The sequence below is a fragment of the Aethalodelphis obliquidens genome, unplaced genomic scaffold (genome assembly GCF_003676395.1).
Source record: "Aethalodelphis obliquidens isolate GAN/ISIS:26980383/991018 unplaced genomic scaffold, ASM367639v1 scaffold28, whole genome shotgun sequence".
Lineage (NCBI taxonomy): Eukaryota > Metazoa > Chordata > Mammalia > Artiodactyla > Delphinidae > Aethalodelphis > Aethalodelphis obliquidens.
Genome location: NW_020837972.1, coordinates 4,447,431 through 4,468,862, shown reverse-complemented (window position 1 = coordinate 4,468,862; position 21,432 = coordinate 4,447,431). Strand labels below are relative to the sequence as shown.

At 46.4% G+C, this 21,432-nt stretch overlaps 1 protein-coding gene across 2 annotated transcripts in view; it reads right to left on the bottom strand.

Moving 5' to 3' along the window:
- The window catches only part of TFIP11 (tuftelin interacting protein 11), a 26,927-nt gene extending 5,495 nt beyond the window's left edge, over window positions 1-21,432 (bottom strand). The window contains exons 1-6 of one of the 2 annotated variants that reach the window (XM_027124422.1): window positions 21,110-21,432; window positions 14,856-15,076; window positions 2,945-3,098; window positions 2,482-2,638; window positions 1,188-1,315; window positions 640-792 (exon numbers count right to left, since the gene is read on the bottom strand). In XM_027124422.1, coding sequence (XP_026980223.1) covers window positions 640-792; window positions 1,188-1,315; window positions 2,482-2,638; window positions 2,945-3,098; window positions 14,856-15,067 — 804 coding nt within the window. In that variant the 5' untranslated portion in view covers window positions 15,068-15,076; window positions 21,110-21,432. Of the gene's footprint in view, window positions 1-639; window positions 793-1,187; window positions 1,316-2,481; window positions 2,639-2,944; window positions 3,099-14,855; window positions 15,077-16,686; window positions 16,777-21,109 lie in introns of those variants that run through there. The other variant, XM_027124423.1, reaches the window with a different exon arrangement.

The window sequence follows — 21,432 nt, the reverse complement described above, 5'->3', positions numbered from 1 at the left end:
ACCCCACTCGACTTTCTGTAATACACACGCACTGTATCTCCTACGCTACGTCCCCACAACAGACATCTGTCACCAATGTTCTCTGGCCACTAGGGACAGTAATGGAAAAGCTCAGAACAGTGGTAATCATCTTAAATGCGATGCCGGGACGCCCTGAGGGCCCACTCCTGCTCGAGAAGTGAGTTAGTGCAACCTTCCCACGATTTAAGAGCCTTGATGACTTTAACCTGTGACTGCACTTCTAGGACTCTATCCTTAACAGCTGTAAAACAAAGACAAGCTTTATACACAAACTAACCTGCCCCAAACCAAACCAGAAATGTTAAAGGTCTAGCAACAGAATGACAGGAGCATCATTAAATCCACTGGCGGCAAAGCTCCAGAAAGCTGCGGACACTGTTCGATCTAGCACTCTCACGCCACAGGGAGCGCTTGGCACGGGTGGGACGGCGATGAGCCTGAGCGTGAGTGCGGGGAGTGGGCACAGGCTGCTTCATGCCACAGAGGCAGCACACACACAGCCGGGATGGAAGGCCCGCGCGAACCTTACGAGCAATGTTCGGTGACTGCTCTGGTGTATGGGATAACTTTGTGTCTTCCAAGCCCCCATCCTGGACCAGGCATCCACGGGCCCCATACCTTGACCTGAGAAAGCTCCTTCTGGGGAGCAGCGAGCTTCTTGCTAATCCTGCCCTTGGCTTTCAACTCTTCCACTGTCTTGTAAGAGTATCTGGGCTTCTTCTTGCTTCCACTGGGGTCTTTCCTCCACTGGCTCAGCTCCTTCTGAAATTCCTGAGTCAGAGGGATACAGTCCATCACAAGAAGGAAGGGCCACTTTTTACCACAGGTGGGGTCGGTGAGACTTTCACAAGGTTCTGTGCTGAGGACCGTACTGTGTAACACTAAACCCAGCCGAGGACACTGCTTGACACCCGCTCCCCGCCCTTACCAATGCTGAGACCCCTTCCCCACACACCCAACCTCAAGTTCTCCCCAGGACTTCCTGCAACCACACTGTGGTTACTTGTTGACCACGTCCCTGTCCACCAGGCTCCACACCCGTTCAGCGTGTGACACCAGCCTCCAGCACGGTGAGTGGCACACGGTAGCTGGGCGAGTGAGCGAGCAGATGAACAAACACCAGTTGAAAGGGGCACAGACAGCACCCGGCCCGTCTCCTGACTCACCTCCTCGGCTTCTTCTTCGGAGTCAGCCATGGGGAAGTCTTGGATGGGCTGAGTGGTGCGCTCCGAGCCATATGCCCCCACGGCGCCCTTCCCCTTTCTCTGCTTGGCTTCGATTGGGTTGATGATACCTGACAAATTTCAGCAAAAGACAGAGACTTCAGGTCACGGCAGTTGCCATGTGTGTGAGCCACTCAGGGGGACCACACTCCTGGGTCCTTACTCAAGACGACGCACCACCCAGGAAGGAGAGTGCACTTCTGCCCTCGTAACACTGTTCCACTCCTGGGTGACCGGAAGTGTCTGTGCATTTATGCTGCCACAGAGCAGTGTGCGGATATCACCATATGTATGTCCTAAACACAGATTTCCATTTCCACTTGGATTCATTGTTTTAGTGGATGGGAATATTCATTTATAACTGGAAACTCTGGCATACTAGAGTCTACACTTTGTTAATTTGGAAGCCTATTAATACAGAAAGGGCAGTAATTCAGATAATATATTAATTCTGATTAAAGTGAGGTGAAGCTGCCATTTAATATGAAACGCCATCTATTTTACTCAGTACTTCATGTCTCCCGTGCTTAACTTGTTCTATAACATGTTTAAGCCTTGGAAATAAATGTGTCTTTCCTGTAAAAAAGTTTACAAACAGGACTACAACATTTCAGTGAAGAACTGCCCTCACCCCAAACTTCCCACCACACCCCTTCCAGCTAGTACCGTGGAAATGCCACGTTAGAACGTCCCTCACGCATTCCAGGTCACCTTTTCCATCTTCACTCAAGTCTGTGGATTTTTCATACAGCTAACAGTTACCTGTCCTGCCCCTTTGTGAGCAGGGACCACAGACTCCTATGCCTTCAGGGCCCAGAAACATTAACAGGAACAAGGAAAGTGGGCTGGGGTGTGGAAAAGGCTTCCAGAATAAGGCCGTGGCTGCTACCTGGGGCAGGAAGGTTCAGCGAAACCACTCACCGCCAAGCAAATCTAGAATTCAGATTTTTAAATACTGGCAACCAGTTTGATTTTTTTTAGAAACAGTGGGCGGGCCAGAAAGAAGCCTGTTTTCAGCCTATCAGCCTGCAGCCTATTTGAACCCTAACCTCTCCCTCCTGCTAAAATAAGTGTATTTTATGTAACTTGAGTTCTGATAAAGTGCAGTGGCATGGAGCACAACTGTCATGCTGCCAGAAAAGCGAAAAAGCAGAGAAAAGGCAAACCACGCCCCAGCTGCTCTTCCGGCCTCTGCCTGGCCGCCCTCGTGTGAGATGGTGGAGTGGGGGTACCACACCTTGTGCGTTCTTCCCGAGGCCTCTTCCAGGGACATAGCCCATCTTCTGAAGAAGCTTCTGTCCAATTCCTTTTGTGTGTCTTTCCCAGCTGCCAAAATCCATGAAAGACTTGGTTCCTCCTGCAAAACCTTTCTGGCTGGGTTTAAAATTGCCACCCTGAAAAGAAGAAGAAAAATCAAAAGAAGGAAAAACCTAAGGAAGAAAGCTTGGCTGATGGGAACATGGCTGGCAGTCACAGAGCATTGTGAAAAGTATCCTATTGTACAAACCAAACATATCTGTGATGTGTCTCAGGAAAGAGACAAGACCGCACTGCACATATCACCCCTCAGGGAAACCTACCTCACAGGGAGAGACCCACACAAGCGGCCTCCAGCTGAACCCCTCCCCCAGCAGATGCTTGGGCCAAAGTGATCTTCCAGGGGCATTACTAAGGTCACAATCCTTCAATAAAAATGCTACCGTTTTTAACTTCTTTGGTCCGAAATCCTTAGGAAATTCATCCTGCTTAACAGGTTTCTCCTCATCGTCGGAGCCTTCCAGCTCCGGCTCTTCTGCCGCCCCTTTCTTGAGCCCCGCGCTGATGAAGTTGACTGGCGCCGAGTAGTCGCGGGCCCTACGGGCAAACACAAGGCCCCACGGGGTCCATGAGAACTCTCTGCAGGCATCCCTTGGAGCAGCTTTGCTGGCCAGAGAACTTCCTTAGGGCGGACCTCGTGGGATCCACTTTAAAGACCAACCCATTGACTTGTATCAAAAGGGCCCCAGTAATCACGTTTGACATTTTTGCCTGATGTGTTCAAGTCAACTCCGTGGCTTAAGAGTTACCAATAACATACACACTAACAAACGTAGTAAGGTAGATAGCTAGTAGGAAGCAGCCGCATGGCACAGGGATATTGGCTCGGTGCTTTGTGACAGCCTGGAGGGGTGGGATAGGGAGGGTGGGAGACGCAAGAGGGAAGACATATGGGAACATATGTTTATGTATGACTGGTTCACTTTGTTATAAAGCAGAAACTAACACACCATTGTAAAGCAATTATACCCCAATAAAGATGTTAAAAAAAAAAAGTTACCAATAACAGAGTTGACTTAAAATTGTAAATATGATGTAACTGTCCACCTTCCTTTTACGTTTTTAAAAAATTAACTTACTCTAAAAAGCATTTGTGACATTGAGTCGAGATGGCATCCCCCCCAAGACTCCAGGAGCACATGTACAAATGGAGCGGCTCTCAGAGAACACCTGCTGGACACCAGCAGAGGACCTCGGACACCAGAAAGGACAAGAAGGAGCTCCGCGGAACCAGGGAGGACAAAGAAAGACAAAAAAAAAAAAAAGCAGCAGGACAGGACCTGCACCCCTAGGGGGGAGGTCTCGTCACGGGCGGAGAGATCAGCCGGGACAGAAAGGGAGCTTCGGAGGCTCAGAGGAGAACGCAGCAACCGGTCCGTGACAGGCAGGACAGAGTGAGAACTAGGCGGACGGTCTGTGCCACAGCCCTACACACCCCAGCCTGAGGCCTGTGCCCGCTGGGACGGGCAGGGGCTGCGTGCCCGAAAGTGGGGTTTAAAGAACAGACCCGGGAAGAGGCCTGCTGCTGGCTGTGCAGAGACAGGCTGTAGGGGTGGGAGTGCGGAGCTCTGCAGCCAGGAGTGCTGGTGAAAGCAGCCCAGGCCGCCACAGAAGTGAAGTGCCATTTCTAAGAGGCGCACAAAGCGCAGGGCCACCACCGCAGCCTCTTCCCCACGCACGGCCCCTGCCTCTCCCAGAGCAGCCCGCTCGCCCGAGCCGGCTCGTGCGCTCCAGCAGCCTCGGGAGCAGATGCCCGTGGGTAGCCCGCACGCAGAGGTGGGGCTGAAGCCCCAGCTGAGCCCCAGGGGCCCTGAAACTACGGAAGAAGAGCTGAAGTCTCCTTGCGGCTGCGCGAACTGGATTTACGCCTCTGCTGGGGGCTTTATAAACTCAGCTCCTGCTGAACGTCCAAGAGGACGTCCGAGAGGACGAGTGCCCCCTCGGCTGAAACAGGCCTGGCTTCAGCAGCCGAGGGCTCCGTGGGCACATACACGCGGGGCTGGGCTGGGCCAGGCCGGAGTCGGAGCTGCCCCCACAGCAGGTCCAGGTGCAGCACTGCTGCGGTCCTGGGACCTGAGTTCAGTGCATGTGCACTGCTGGCCTGGTGAAAACAATGCCTGAGCATCACCGGGGCCAACTGCCAGCTCACCGCAGTTAAGGTGGGACCAGTGCCAACAACAGCGTACTTTGTAAGCCCACGCAGCGGGGGAAGAGTGACACAACAGAGCACATTCACAGGTGAAAGCTCCCATGGAGGAATACTCAGTGGCTTCTCTCCCAGTGGGAGTGCTCCAATCCCACCTACCTTGCACCGCAGATCAGAAACAGCTCAGAAACAGATCTGGGGGCTTCTACTCCAACAGCTAGGGAGCAGACCCTGCCCCTGACACGGCAGTGACAACCACAGAGCAAAGAGGAGGCCTCACTCGATAGCCAGTGTAGGCTCTGGTCACAACATCAGTCACACCACCTATCAAAGGGATAACGGCCAGCATACACTGAAGAAAGAGGTGGCAGACATCCATACGAAAGGCAACACTTGCACTAAAAAAATATTAAACCCACGCAGGCTACACAGGGACATTCCCACTTAAAAAGGGCCTTCCAGGGACTTCCCTGGTGGTCCAGTGATAAAGAATCCACCTCACAATCCAGGGATGTGGGTTTGATCCCTGGTCGGGGATCTAAGATCCCACATACTGTGGGGCAACTAAGCCTGCACGCCACAACTACTGAGCTCACACACCTCAACCAGAGCCCGCATGCTGCAAACTACAGAGCCCAGCCCTCTGGAACCCGTGCACCACAACAAGAGAGAGAAAACCCACACCCACAACTAGAGAGAAGCCCACGCACCACAACAAAGAGCCCGTGCGCCACAACGAAGATCCCACATAGGCCGCAACTAAGACCCAACACAGCCAAAAATAAATAATAAATGAAATAAATAATAAATATTGAAAAAAAATTGCCTTCCAAGACAGTCTGAGGGCCTGGTGTCAGGAGGAGGAACCCCCAGGGCATTTAGCTTTGAAGGCTAGTGGGGCTTGAGTGCAGGAGTTCCACAGGGCTGGGGAAACAGAGACTCCACTCTTGAAGGGCACACAGGGCACACACAAGGTCTCACATGCACTGGGACCCAGCACAAAGCAGTGCCTCCACAGGAACCTGGGCTAGACCTACTTACAGGTCTTAGAGGGTCTCCTGGGGAGGCAGGGGTCAGCTATGGCTCACTGGGGGGGGCAAGGACACTGGTGGCAGAGGCCCCAGGGAACACTGGTCAGTGTGCGCTCTCCTGGAGGTCCCCATTTTGGCACCAAGACCTGCCCCCACCCAACAACCTGCAGGCTCCAGTGCTGGAACGCCTCAGTCCAAACAACCAGCCAGATAGAACACAGCAGAGAGGCTGCCTCAAGTACTGAGCTTAAAGCCACCTCTTGACACAGCCCTCCCCACCAGAGGGAAAACACCCAGCTCCACCCACCACAGGGCAGGCATCACTCCCTCCCACCAGGAAGCCTGCATAAGTCCCTGGACCAACCTCACCCACCAGGGGGCAGACACCAGAATAAAGAGGAACTACAATCCTGCAGCCTGTGGAAAGGGGACCACAAACACAGAAGGACAAAATGAGATGACAGAGAAATATGTTTCAGATGAAGGAACAAGATAAAACCCACAAGAACAACTAAATGAAGAAGAGATAGGCAATCTACCTGAAGGAGACACTTCAGAGTAATGATAGTAAAGATGATCCAAAATCTCAGGAGAAGAACAGAGGCACAGACCGAGAAGACACAGAAATGTTTAACAAAGAGCTAGAAGATTTAAAGAACGAACAGATGAAGAATACAACTAAAATGAAAAATACACTAGAAGAGGGACTTCCCTGATGGTCCAGTGGTAAAGAATCCGCCTACCAATGCAGGGTACACGGGTTCGATCCCTGGTCAGGGAACTAAGATCCCTCATGCTGCAGGGCAACTAAACCTGTGCGCTCCAACTACTGAGCCTGCGTGCCTCAACGAGAGAGCCCACGTGCCGCAAACTACAGAGCCCACGCACTCTGGAGCCCACGCGCCAAAACTAGAGAGAGAAAACCCGCACACTACAACTAGAGAGAAGCCCACGCAGAGAGAAGCCCACATGTCACAACGAAAAGCCCGTGTGCAACTAAGGCCCAACGCAGCCAAAAATAATAATAATAAATAAATAAATATAAAAAAGATACACTAGAAGGGATCAATAGCAGAATAACTGAGGCAGAAGAACAAATAAGTGAGCTGGAAGACAGAGTGGTGGAAATCAATGCCATAGAACAGAATAAAGAAAAAGAATGAAAAGAAATGAGGACAATCTCAGAGACCTCTGGGATAACATTAAACACACCAACATTTGCATTATAGGGGTCCCAGAAGGAGACGAGAGAGAGAAAGGGCCTGAGAAAATATCTGAAGAGATTATAGCCAAAAACTTCCCTAACATGAGAAAGGAAACACTCAGTCAACTCCAGGAAGTGTAGAGAGTCCCACACAGGATAAACCCAAGGAGGAACCCACTGAGACACATATCAATCAAACTGACAAATACAAAGAAAAAATATTAAAAGCAACAAGGGAAAAGCAACAAATAACAAGAGAATCCCCATAAGGTTATATCAGCTGATTTTTCAGCAGAAATTCTGCAGGCCAGAAGGGACCGGCACGATACATTTAAAGTGACAAAAGGGAAAAAACCTACAACCAAGAATACTCTACCTGGGACTTCCCTGGTAGTGCAGTGGTGAAGACTCTGCGCTCCCAATGCAGGGGCCCTGGGTTTGATGCCTGGTCAGGGAACTAGATCCCACATGCAGGCAGAACTAAGACTTCTCATGCCACAACTAAGGAGCCAGCAAGGCTCAACTAGGGAGCCCTCAAGCTGCAACTAGGGAGCCTGCCTGCCACAACTAAGACCCAGCACCACCAAATAAACAAATTAATTAATTAAAAAAAAAAGAATACGCTACCCAGCAAGGCTCCCATTCAGATTTGAGGGAGAAATCAAAAGCTTTACAGATAAGCAAAAGCTAAGAGAATTCAGCACCACCAAACCAGCTTTACATCAAATGCTAAAGGAACTTCTGGAGGCAGAGAAGGCCACAAACAGAAACAAGAAAATTATGAATGGGAAAGCTCACCGGTAAAGGAAAACATACATACAGTAAAGGAAAGAAATCATCCACACACAAATATGATATCAAAACCAGCAACCATGAGAAGAGGATAGTACAAATGCAAGAAATGGGAAATGCATCTAAATTAAGAGACCAGCAACTTAAAATATCCTTGTGTGTGTGTGTGTAGGCTGCCATATCAAAACCTCATGGGAACTGCAAACCAAAAAACTACAATAGATCCACACACAATCCAAAACAATCCGAACACAACATTAAAAACAGTCATCAAAGCACAAGAGAAGAAAACAAAAGGAAAAAGACCTACAAAAACAAACCTGAAACAATTAAGAAAATGGCAGTAAGAACATACATATTGATAATTACCTTACTGTAAATGGATTAAATACTCCAACCAAAAGACAAACACTGGCTGAATGGATACAAAAACAAGACCCGTAAATATGCTGTCTACAAGAGACCCACTTCAGATCTAAGGACACATAGAGACTGAAAGTGAGGGGATGGAAAAAGGTATTCCATGCAAATGGAAATCAAAAGAAAGCTGGGGTAGCAATACTCGTATCAGATAAAAGAGACTTTAAACACTGTTACAAGAGACAAGGAAGGACACTACATAATGATCAAGGGATCAATCCAAAAAGAAGATATAACAATTGTAAATATTTATGCACCCAACACAGGAGCACCTCAATACGTAAGGCAAATGCTAACAGCCATAAAAGGAGAAATCGATTTTACAGCCCACTTTTATCAATGGACAGATCATCCAGACAGAAAATCAATATGGAAACACAGGCCTTAAATGACACATTAAGCAAGATGGACTTAACTGATATTTATAGAGCATTCCATCCAAAAGCAGCAGAATACACATTCTTCTCAAGTACACATGGAATATTCTCCAGGATTGATCACATGCTGGGCCACAAAGCGAGCCTCAATAAACTTAAGAAAACTGAAATCATATCAAGCAACTTTTCTGACCACAATGCTATGAGATTAGAAATCAACTACAAGAAAAAAACTGTAAAAAACACAAACACATAGAGGCTGAACAATATGCTACTCAACAACCAATGGATCACTAAAGAAATCAGAGAGGAAATCACACAACACCTAGAGACAAATGACAACAAAAACACAATCCAAAACCTATGGGACACAGCAAAAGCAGTCTTAAGAGGAAAGTTTATAGCAATACAATCTTACCTCAGGAAACAACAAAAATCTCAAACAACCTAACCTTACACCTAAAGCAACTAGAGAAAGAAGAACAAACAAAACCCAAAGTTAGCAGAAGGAAAGAAATCATAAAGATCAGAGCACAACTAAATTAAATAGAGACAAAGAAAACAACAGAAAAGATCCATGAAACTAAAAGCTGGTTGTTTGAAAAGATAAATAAAACTGAAAAACCTTTAGCCAGACTATCAAGGAAAAAAAGGAGAGGGCTCAAATCAACAAAATTAGAAATGAAAAAGGAGAAGTTACAATGGAAACCACATAAATACAAAGGATAAGAGATTACTACAAGCAACTACAATTCAATAAAATGAACAACCTAGAAGAAATGGACAAATTCTTAGAAAGGTACAATCTCCCAACACTGAACCAGGAAGGAATAGAAAATATGAACAGACCAATTGCAAGCACTGAAATTGAAACTGAATAAAAAATTGCCAACAAACAAAAGCCATCCAGGACCAGATGGCTTCACAGGCGAACTACATCAAACACTTAGAGAAGAGCAAACATCTGTCCTTCTCAAACTATTCCACAAACTTGCAGAGGAAGTTAACACTCCCAAACTCACTCTATGAGGCCACCAGCACTCTGATATCAAAACCAGACAAAGATATCACAAAAAAAAAAAAAAGAAAAAGAAAGAAAATTACAGGCTAGTTTCACTGATGAACATAGACGCAAAATCCTCTACAAAATACTAGGAAACCAAATCGAACAATACATTAAAAGGATCATACACTATGATCAAGGGGCACTCATCCCAGGGATGCAAGGATTCTTTAATATCTGCAAATCAATCAGTGTGAAACACATCAACAAACTGAAGAATAAAAACCATATGATAATCTCAATAGATGCAGAAAAAGCTTTTGACAAAATTCAACACCCATTTATGATAAAAAAAAAGAACTCTCCAGAAAGTGGGCATAGAGGGAACATACCTCAACATAATAAAGGCCACATATGACAAACCTACAGCTAACATCATACTCAACGGTGAAAAGCTGAAAGCATTTCCTCTAAGATCAGGAACAAGACAAGGATGTTCACTCTTGCCACTTTTATTCAACATAGTTTTGGAAGTCCTAGCCATGGCAATCAGAGGAGAAAAAGAAATAAAAGGAATACAAATGGAAAAGAAGAAGTAAAACTGTCACTGTTTGCAGATGACATGATACCATACATAGAAAATCCTAGAAAACTACTAGAGCTCATCAATGAATCTGGTAAAGTTACAAGATACAAAAATACACAGAAATCTGTTGCATTCCTGTACACTAACAAAAGATCAGAAAGAGAAATTAAAGAAACAACCCCATTTACCATCATCAAAAAGAATAAAATACCTAGGAATAAACCTACCAAAAGACCTGTACTCCGAAAACTTTAAGATGCTGGTGAAAGAAACTGAATATGACACAAACAGATGGAAAGATATACCATGATCCTGCATTGGAAGAATCAGTACTGTCAAAATGAATATTCTATTCAAGGCAATCTACAGATTCAGTGCAATCCCTATCAAATTACCAATGGCATTTTTCACAGAACTAGAACAAAAAATTTTTAAATTTGTACGGAGACACAAAAGACCCCAAATAGCCAAAGCAATCTTGAGAAAGAAAAATGGAGCTGGAGGAATCAGGCTCCCTGACTTCAGACTACACTACAAAGCTACAGCCATCAAGAGTATGGTACTGGCACAAAACCAGAAATACATATCAATGGAACAGGATAGAAAATCCAGAAATAAAGCCACACACCTATGGTCAATTAATCTACAACAAAGGAGGCAAGACTCTACAATGGAAAAAAGAGTCTCTTCAACAAATGGTGCTTGGAAAACTGGACAACTAAATGTAAAAGAATGAAATTAGAACATTCTTTAACATCATACACAAAAATAAACTCAAAATGGATTAAAGACCTAAATGTAAGACCTGATACTATAAAACTCTTAGAGGAAAACATAGGCAGAACGCTCTCTGATATAAATCGCAGCAATATCTTTTTCGATCTGTCTCCTTGAGTAATGGAACTAAAAATAAAATAAACAAATGGCACCCAATTAAACTCAAAAGCTTTTGCACAGCAAAGGAAACCATAAACAAAACAAAAAGACAACCCACAGAATGGGAGAAAATATTTGCAATCGATGTGACTGACAAGAGATTAATCTCCAAAATCTACAAACAGTTCATGCAGCTCAATATCAAAAAAAAAAAAATCAAAAAATGAGCAGAAGACCTAAACAGACACTTCTCCAAGGAAGACATATACATGGCCAAGAGGCAACTGAAAAGGTGCCCACCATCGCTAATTATTAGAGAAATGCAAATCAAAACTACAATGAGGTATCACCTCACACCAATCAGAATGGCCATTATCAAAAAATCTACAAACAGTAAATACTGGAGAGGGTGTGGAGAAAAGGGAACCCTCCTACACTGTTGGTGGGAATGTAAATTGGTACAGCCACTTTGGAGAAGAGTATGGAGGTTCCTTAAAAAACTAAAAATAGAGCCATCATATGATCCAGCAATCCCACTCCTGGGCATATATCTGGGGAAAACCATAACTCAAAAGGTACATGTACCCCAATGTTCACTGCAGCACTATTTACAATAGCCAAGACATGGAAGCAACCTAAATGTCCATTGACAGATGAATGCATAAAGATGTGGTACACACAATGTTCACTGAAGCTCTATTTACAACAGCCAGGACACGGAAGCAACCTAAGTGTCCATCAACAGATGAATGGATAAAGAAGATGTGGCACATCTGTACAATGGAGTATTACTCAGCCATAAAAAGAAACGAAATTGAGTTATTTGTAGTGAGGTGGGTGGACCCAGAGACTGTCATACAGAGTGAAGTAAGTCAGAAAGAGAAAAATACCGTATGCTAACACATATATATGGAATCTTAAAAAAAAAAAAAAAAAGGCTCTGAAGAACCTAGGGGCAGGATAAAGATGCAGACATAAAGAATGGACTTGAGGACGTGGGGAGGCGAAGGGTAAGCTGGGACGAAGTGAGAGAGTGGCATGGACATATATACACTACCAAACGTAAAACAGATAGCTAGTGGGAAGCAGCTGCATCGCACAGGAAGATCAGCTCGGTGCTTTGTGACCACCTAGAGGGGTGGGATAGGGAGGATGGGAGGGAGGGAGACGCAAGAGGGAGGAGATATGGGGATATATGTATATGTATAACTGATTCACTTTGTTATACAGCAGAAACTAACACACTTTATTGGAGTAAAGCAACTATACTCCAATAAAGATGTTTAAAAAAAAAGACGTGGTACCTATATACAACGAAATATTACTCGGCCATAAAAAATAATGAAATAATGCCATTTGCAGCAACATGGATGGACCTAGAGATTATCATACTAAGTGAACTAAGTCAGACAGAGAAAGACAAATATCATATGATATCACTTATATGTGGAATCTAATTTAAAAAATGACACAAATGAACTTATTTCCAAAACAGAAACAGACACACAGATCTGGAAATCAAACTTATGGTTACCAAAGGGGAAACGTGGGGGGAAGGGATAAATTAGGAGACTGGGATTAACATATACACACTACTGTATATAAAATAGATAACTAATAAGGACCTACTGTGTAGCACAGAGAACGCTACTCAATATTCTGTAATGACCTATATGGGAAAAGAATCTGAAAAAATAAAAGCATCTGTTTCAGACACTATTTCAAATAGAAAAATCAAACAAGAAAGACATTCTCATAAATAAAAATCATAAATAAATAAAATATATTAAGAGAGATTATATGAATGTAAATTACATTAGCAATTGTATCAATCAGATTCTTAGAAAATCTCATGTCCATTAAATTTGTTTATGAAAACTAAAATACCTAAGAGGGACTTCCCTGGTGGTCCAGTGGCTAAGACTCCATGCTCCCAATGCATGGGGCCCAGGTTGGATCCCTGGTCAGGGAACTAGATCCCACATGCTGCAACTAAGAGTTCGCACACTGCAATAAAGATCCCACATGCCACAACTAAAATACCCCACATGCCACAACTAAAAAGATCCTGCGTGCCGCAACTAAGACCCAGCGCAGCCAAATAAATAAATAAATAAAAATAAAATATTAAATAAATAAATGAATAAAATACCTAGGAAATTAACTCCGTGAGATGGAAAGTATTGATTTTAACCCTGAATGCCTCAAGAACAGTAGTTACAATAAGTCATTAGCAACAGTTCCCTTTTGTATGAACTGGAGCTGATAGCTTTCTATTATGTAGTTAAAGGGAGAGAAAAGATTCCAAAGAAAAGCCCCGGGAATACAGCAAAATAAGGCGATGCTTTACAAAATGACTAACGTAGTAAATAAACATCCCCATGGCAGCAATAAAATTCAGAGAATTTTTTCCTAAGAGATGCAATATAAGAGCCCAACTCTAGAGTCAGGCCCAGATTCTCAGCTTAGTTGCGTGACTTTTGGCTGCTGTTTCTTAATCTGTAAAATGGGGTGATAATAATGGTACCTTTCTCGGACTTCCCCGGTGGTGCAGTGGTTAAGAATCCACCTGTCAAATGCAGGGGACACAGATTCAAGCCCTGGTCCGGGAAGATCCCACATGCTGCAGAGCAACTAAGTCTGTGCACCACAACTACTGAGCCTGCGCTCTAGACCTCGCGAACCACAACTACTGAGCCCGTGTGCCACAACTACTGAAGCCCACGTGCCTAGAGCCCGAGCTCCGCAACGAGAAGCCACTGCAATGAGAAGCCCGCGCACCGCAACGAAGAGTAGCCCCCACTCGCTGCAACTAGAGAAAGCCCGCGTGCAGTAACGAAGACCCAATGCAGCCAAAAATAAATAAATAAATTTATTTTAAAAATAATGGTACCATTCTCATATGGTCAATGAGACCAGGCCTGTTAAGAACCCAAAGATTTTGGCTGCTATTATTATCTTATGATCTTGCAATTCTTGACCCCTGATCTACTCGTCGTCTGCTGTTAGATTTCTTGCCAGAAGAAAAAAGGTTGAACTGATCTCTGCTCTTTCTCCCCAGTTTCTTTTGTGAAAAATGTACAATATCAATGGGCTGGAGCCTCCAAGCCTCAGGTGGGCACAGGGAGACAAGCCCAAATCTACTACCCACTCTGGTCAAGTGAGTTGCAGCCAACACACACACGACTTCACACCAAGGAGGAGGCTTTCAGCCTGAATCCTCATCCCTGTGCTGCCATCTTAGACCAGGTCTCCCGCACCTCTGCCAGGACCACTGCCTGGGCCTCCTCACAGAGCCCCCTCTTCCACTGTGGCTCCCCGCCAACTTTGCACATGAGCAAAAGGGTCTTCTACCCTTCTCCCCAGGTCATACCCTCTCTACACAAACCCACGGCCTCTTCTCAAACTATACTCCCCACTCTCTCCCCGCTTCAGCCCACAAAACCTCTCATATCCTCGTGGGTGCCCTGCTGCCTCCCATCAAGGGCCTTTGCTTACTTGTGCCTCCCCTACCGGCCAATCTTCCCTGACCTCCCAGAATAGGTCATACTCCTTAAAATGTGTTTCCCCTCAGGTCCTAAATCAGTTACACCCTTCCATTGTGTGAGCCTGTCTCCATCCACTAGAGTCTGGGCTCCTGGAAAGCAAGGACTGGGTCGACAGCACAAGGCTTAATATACATAACTGCTCACTTAACACCAACTGATGATCAAAAGTCAGAGAGCAGCGCTCTAACCTAAAGCGGAACTGGGCTCCCGGAGCTGATGCCGCAGCTAAGGGACTCAGTGAGGCTGGGAGAGAAATTTACTTAGCGGGGTAGCTCCCCAATTCCTAGGGAAGCAGCCCGTGCCAGCCATACCGTTTGCCTCCAAAGCTGGGCCTCTCTTCATCCGAGTCTCGCTCTGCCCATACTCCGTAGGTGGCCTCTTCCTTGGTCTGCCAGTGGCGCTGCCGGTTGGGGTTGAATTCATTCTGGAGATCCCAGTCGGTGATCTCAAAGTTCTCCCGCTCGTCCTCGTCATCCATGAGGCCTTGGCCTTCCCCGTCCCGGTACAAGTGGGACAGTGACATGCCCTGTCACTAAAGGAAGGGATAAAAAAAGGTACAGTCTGTGACAAGTCCTGGGAGCAGCAGCATGCTCCCCTGAGTTCCCGCTCCTTGCCGCCTTCAGAACTTCCTCCAAACTAAAGTTAACTAACATCATTGTTACAATTCAATAAAGCACACACTAAAAACATATTGTAGAAAACAACAGGTACTAAAACAGGTGGAACAAAAGACCAGTCACAACAGTCCATGTGATTCTTAAGCATGTATTTCCTTGTCAATGTCGTAAAACATCACACACACTCACATACACACAATCCACATAAAAACAACTAAGGAAGTATGTTGTTCTATGTATTATTGCCTCAGAAATGAGGCAGACATCTTCCTGGACCCCAGATTTTATTAGTTTTTTCTATTATCGAGTAAAGAGTTTCATCTGGACCTCCGACAGTCGCAGCACAGTAAGTTTTTTCGAAGACGCTTTTCTGAAACACATTATTTGATGAAAGCCTCATCAAATGAGCCTTAGTTTTCTTCAAAAAACATGAACCTCTTCTGAGGCGCCAGAAGGCAGTAGTAATTATGAACACGACCTTAACAGTACACAGCTGTGAAGTGGAATACAGCTATCATCTCAGGGTAGCTGGGTGATGAGATTCAGCTGTCTCTTAAGTGGATTAACTGCAGTACCAACCTTAGAGCGTGCCTGTAAGGCAGATTCAACGAGATGGTGCTTTAAAATCACTTAGCTCATAGCCCTTCCTATTACTGGATTCGGGAATGAGCCGAGCAAAGTGGCTGTGAAACCAGCTGCTAAAATCACAGCCCGAGTTCAAATCTCCACTCTAGCAGGTACTCAGTGTATGAGTATTAAATGCAGATGAAATGCCACGCATGGGCCACCACACAGCAATACATTCAATATATGACAGCACTGTGATTCGCCTCTAGCAGTTGCTGCAAACAGCCTTCAGGGACGCGGGATGGCTACTTCCCCAGGCGGTGTTAAACTCTGGTCAGCTCTGTTTGAAAGTTTCCCTGCTTACTCTACTCACTGGTGCACTGGTTGGTTGCTGCCGGTCCCAGCCTCATCCAGGAGCGCAAAAGAGGGAAACATTCTCAGAGGAGGCGGGGAGTCCCAGATACACCGCTGCCTCCTTGGGCACAGAGCATGGGGATAACCACATAGTTGTCACGAGTAACAGAGCCCCCGGGGGGTGCTAAGCACTTGCCGGACGCTTCAGGCCGATAATCTCATATAGGAATCAAGACACTTCTACGAGGAAGGTACTACTAGCGTCCTCAAGCTTCAGTTTAAGTAAAGTGAGGCTAAGTTAAATAATTTGCCCTAGGTTCCACGGCTGGCGGGGCTCGAAACCAGGTGGGCCTGAAGCCGGGGCTCGGGTGTCTCCCTGCCATGCTGTCCAGGCCCCGCGGCGGAGACTCGGTGCCTAACTCGGCCCAGGCCCCGACTGCCCGGTGACCCCGCGCGGCCCGGCCCTCTCCCCGCCTCGGCAGAGCCGTCTGCGAAAGGGAAGCGCAACTGGCGAGGCCGAGGCCCACTTCCCCCAAACCGGAGCACCCACTCCCACCGGCACAGAATCCCCCGGGTCCCCTGCCCACTCCCGGGCGCCGCTCACCTCTCTCCTGCTCAGCGTATCAAACACAACTACCCGCTCCGGGTTAGAAGCGCGTCGCTTGGGGCCGGAACCCGGATGTGCCGGGACAGGCGCGCCGGAAATGACATTTCTCGACAGCGGAAATGTCGCGCAGGTTGCCATGGCAGCAAGGGAACGCTAGGGCGGCTTTGGATCTAGCGAGCTACTAGGGAGGGTTTTCAGGGCCCGGAATGGAGGAGGGCTGATTTCCCTGTTGCGCCCGCTTCGGGGCGACGCCCAGCCTGTGACGACGGGTGTGGACGTCGTCAAGCCACCCTAGCCTAGGGAGACTCCTTTGCCAGCCTGAGATTCTAAATCTGCAAAATGGGGATATAGGACTAGCTCATGGGATAGCTGTGTGTGAGACATTTGCGGGGGTCGGGGGGCGAGTTAGAGGTGGGGACGAGACATGGCATTCAAAGAGAAATAATGAAGGTCAAAACTGTCTCCTGGATCTTTGAGTCTCTCAGTATAAGCACTGTCGTTGGCACAGATCAGTTGCCTTATACAGGTGTTTGAGGGAGTGAAGGAATGAACGGGCAAACTCTAGAATTCCCAAGTATTCCCGCCAGAAAATCTTTCCATTCTCTTCCTTTCCAACAGGTTGGTAAGTAAATCCATTCAATGATCTAATAAAAATGTACTGAGGGCCTACGCTGTGCTAGGCTCCAGGGATCCAGGGAACAAAGAGGCACCAGGCACTCCCAGGGAATCCCTCACCAGCTCTGGACTCTGTGTGGGTACACAGACTCCAGAGTTCTGGTCTCAGCTCTGCCACTTACCAACTGTGGACCTCGGGCAAGGCGTTACATACATACACCTTAAGCCTCAGTTTTCTCTTCTGCAAACGGTTGAGATAAAATATGTAAGCAATTAAAACTGTACCTGGTACGTAACAGGTGCTTAGAGAGTGTTAGCTGCTAATTTTTGCTTTGTTTTCTCTCACCCTCTAAGATGAAAAGATCCAGGAGGCATTGTTAGAGTATACACAGAGCACTGGACTTGGAGTCAAAAGACTTGGGTCTAAGTTCCCATGGTTGTTATTAATTACACGAGAACCTACATGAAGCCAATTACATGCCAGCCTCTTGGGAACAGGGACTGTGACTTAATGGTCTCTGTATCCCAGTGACATGTCCAGTCCATGTGCCTTACACATAGACACACACTACATAGTATGTACTCAGGAAAGAATCTGGAAAGTGAGGTTTTAGTAGAGGAGAAGGCGGGGGAGAGAGTCTTACAGACTGAAAAGTCTACTACGGAGCAGAGTGAGGGAAACACGGAGACGAGATAAACCGTGTTGAGCCTGGGCCTGAAAACGTGTATGCTTCTATTTATAAGTCAAAGTCAAAAATAAATATAAGCCTGGCTTCTCAGTAGCTATGTCCATAGCTCTACAGCAGATTTTATGGAGCTGAGTTACTTTGCTCTTGACAGACGGATGCTAGTGGATTTGTTTCACCAAATGGACCCTACCATGTGGCTTCTGGAAAAGGAAACCTTCTGGATGGTTGTGGGGTCATTGAGAATACAGGCTCTGATCAAGTGTGTGTCCCCTAGAATGGGGCGAATGGGAATCACGTGATAGGATGTCCTGAGAAGATGGGAGCATCACTCCTGTGATTTCCTGCCAAGCTGCATAACCTGAATGGAATCATGAGGATACAGAAGGCAAACCCCATTAAAGGGACTCCTACAAAACCACCAGTCTGTCATCTTCAAAAGTGCCAAGGTCATGAAAATGAAAGACCCTACAACTGTTCCAGACTGAAGGCGACTGAAGAGACATGACAACTAAATGCAACACATGAGTCTGAACTGGATCTTTTTGCTATAAAGGAAGTTATTGGGGCAGCTGTCAAAACTTAAATGGGGTAAGCTGAGGTTTCCATGGTAGTGATGTGTCCATGTTCACTTCCTGATTTTGATGGTTGTCCTGTGGTTACGATGGAGAATGTCACTGTTTGTTGGAAATACTAAAGTATTTGGTGCAGGGTGGAGGGGCATCACATAGGCAACTAAGTCTCAAATGATTAAGAGAAATAATGTTTTCTCTGTGTACTTAGAATTTTTTAAAAGTGAAGGTTCTGGAGTAAAAGTTTAGGGATCCAAATCTAGGAAGCCCTAGATAGGGGACCTGGGGCAGGTTGCTTTGCTTCTCTACACCTCAGTTTTCCCACCTCTAAAATGGAGATAAAGATAGCACTGCTCTAAAAAGGTTGTTCCCAGGACCAAAATAAAAAGGGGGAAGGCTAATTAATGCATGTAAAGCCCCTGACATAGTAAGATCTTCTTAAATGGTTGTGGCTATTTTCATTTAAAAGACCCAATCTCATCTCTCTGCATAGATGGTCTCTAGCCTCAAAGATAGTGGTTTTTCCAGATTTTTGGACTCAAATGCACAGCCTCAGGAAAAGAAAGGAGAGAGGTGGCCAGAGGTGTAGTTTCATGATCTCATACGCAGCCTGGTCTCCTGGCACTGCCCAGATAAACCCTTGATTTGGGACCCAGGGACATCCAGGCCCATGTCTAGATTCCCAATGAGGTGCTCAGACATGTAGCCTTCCCAGGAGGGGGTTGCCAGGCAATAAGGTCCCTCATCAGAAGCCTGGCAGGGCTCTCGGACAATCATTGGTCCAGCCCTCCCTTCTCACAGAAGAGGCAACAGAGGAGGCCACGCCACAGGGGAGGTACCAGGGCCACACAGACGACTGAAGGACACAGTCAGACCAGTCCTTTCTTTGCTACACGGTGCATGCACCCACCCACATCATTTCTGTCCACTTACTTGAGCTAATACTTATAGGGTGACTACTGTCTGTTCAGGGTCACAAAGACCTCTGCATATGTCATCTCTTCGATTCCTCAACCTTCCAAGGTCGTTTCTAAGCCGAATCCACACTCCTAATCACCCCTTAGGCAGCTCACACCATACAGCACTGTTTCCATATTGCCTTCAAAAGATTTGGGGGGGGGGGAAATCCTCACTCAGTTACAACTTTAAATAGGTTGGTACCATAGAAACAATCTGTAAGTGGCATTTCAAAGACGATATATTTAAAGCCTAGCACAAGTACCTTTTCTGGGACATTGACATTCTACAGTTGCACATGGCTTAGTCTTATTTTGAGTTTTGTTCAAAAAATATATATATCATGTCCTGAACTTGGCAGAATTGAAGATCCAGATCAACTGAGATTAGCAAATTTGGTTTCCTTTCAAGTGTTTCTTACAGATGGTTTCTACCCTACTTATCTTCCAAGAATTTGTGACCAGTATCCTTAGATAGCAAGCTGGGACAAGGTTCTGCAGGCCTGGGACATTATCTGTAAAGCAAGCGTCCTCAAAAGGACACAGGTGAGGTGAAGTGACACTGCACCAGCTCCAGGCGTATCCCTTAGCTGCGTGGCATCTACTCTGGGGGAGCCCAGCCGCCATATAAGGAGTCTGCCTAACCATGCTACAAGGAAGTCCAGGCTCGCCGTGGGGAGAGGCGATAATGACGCCTCCAAATCCTCCAACCGTCCCCAGCCCAGGCACCAGACATGTGACTGCAGGAGCCTTCAGTGGACAGAAGCCCCAGGCACCATCTGACTGTGAGAACCACTGAGCTCACTCTAGTTAACTCCTAGAACTGAGAGATTCAACAATAAATGCTTTTAAGTCACGAAGCTGGGGGCTGTTGAGTCATGCAGCAATAGATGTGTAGAACAGTGAATGAGGCCGGATGTCTTCTGCTAACCCTTGAGGGGTGATCATGAGCTTCCTGTGTCCATGACTCCATCAACTACCCATCCCACCTCTGTCTCAAGACAAGGAGAGACAAGAGCTGCTTCACACTGCGGGCTCATCACACACCAGGCACCACAGCCCACGTCACCCATCAGCCCCTCCCAATAAACCCAGGAAGTTCTACCTTCCTCATTTTACAGATGAAGAAACAGGGGAGCAAACCACACAGCTGGAACTTCGGCCTGACTCCAAAACTCCATACCCCACGCCACTGTGAGTCACTACCTTCCCAAAGCCTCACTACTGTCATGAGAGCTAAGGCAAGGCAGTGTGGGTAAAACAGTTAACCCTTAAAAGATAACAAACTATTCTGGGCCTGGTTGATCCCTAAGCATTTGAGCAGCCAAAGATGAGCTCAGCAGGCTTGGAGAGTTCCAACAAACCCTGCATGTGACCAAGGACCAGCCTGGACCAACTCCTGGGAGCTCACCTCTGAGCCCTTGGGATGTCCTCACTAGAAGGAGTGCCTTTGAACACCTAGGACCCTGGACCACAACAGGCCATAGAGTCTATGTTAACAATGTGATTTATGGGGGGTCTTGGATCACACTGTATCATTTGACCTCTGGAAGGGCTGGAGACCAAGTAACTATGGTCAGTTGCTGCATACCTTTGTGACTGATGCCAAGTAAAAAATGCTGGACACTAAGCCTCAGGTGAGCCTTCCTGGCTGGCAATACTTCATACATGTTGTCACACATTGTTGGTGGGAGAATCAAGCGTGTCTGTGAGACTCCAGTGGGAGAGGACATCTGGGAGCTTGTGCCTGGGCTCTCCTGGACTCTGCCCTATGCGCCTTTTTCCCTTGCTGGTTTTAATCCGTATCCTTTCGCTGTAATAAACCGTAACTGTGAGTCCACCAGGTTTTCCGAGTTCCGTGAGTCCTTGTAGCAAATCGCCAAACCCAAGGGTGGCCTTGGGGCTCCCTGACAC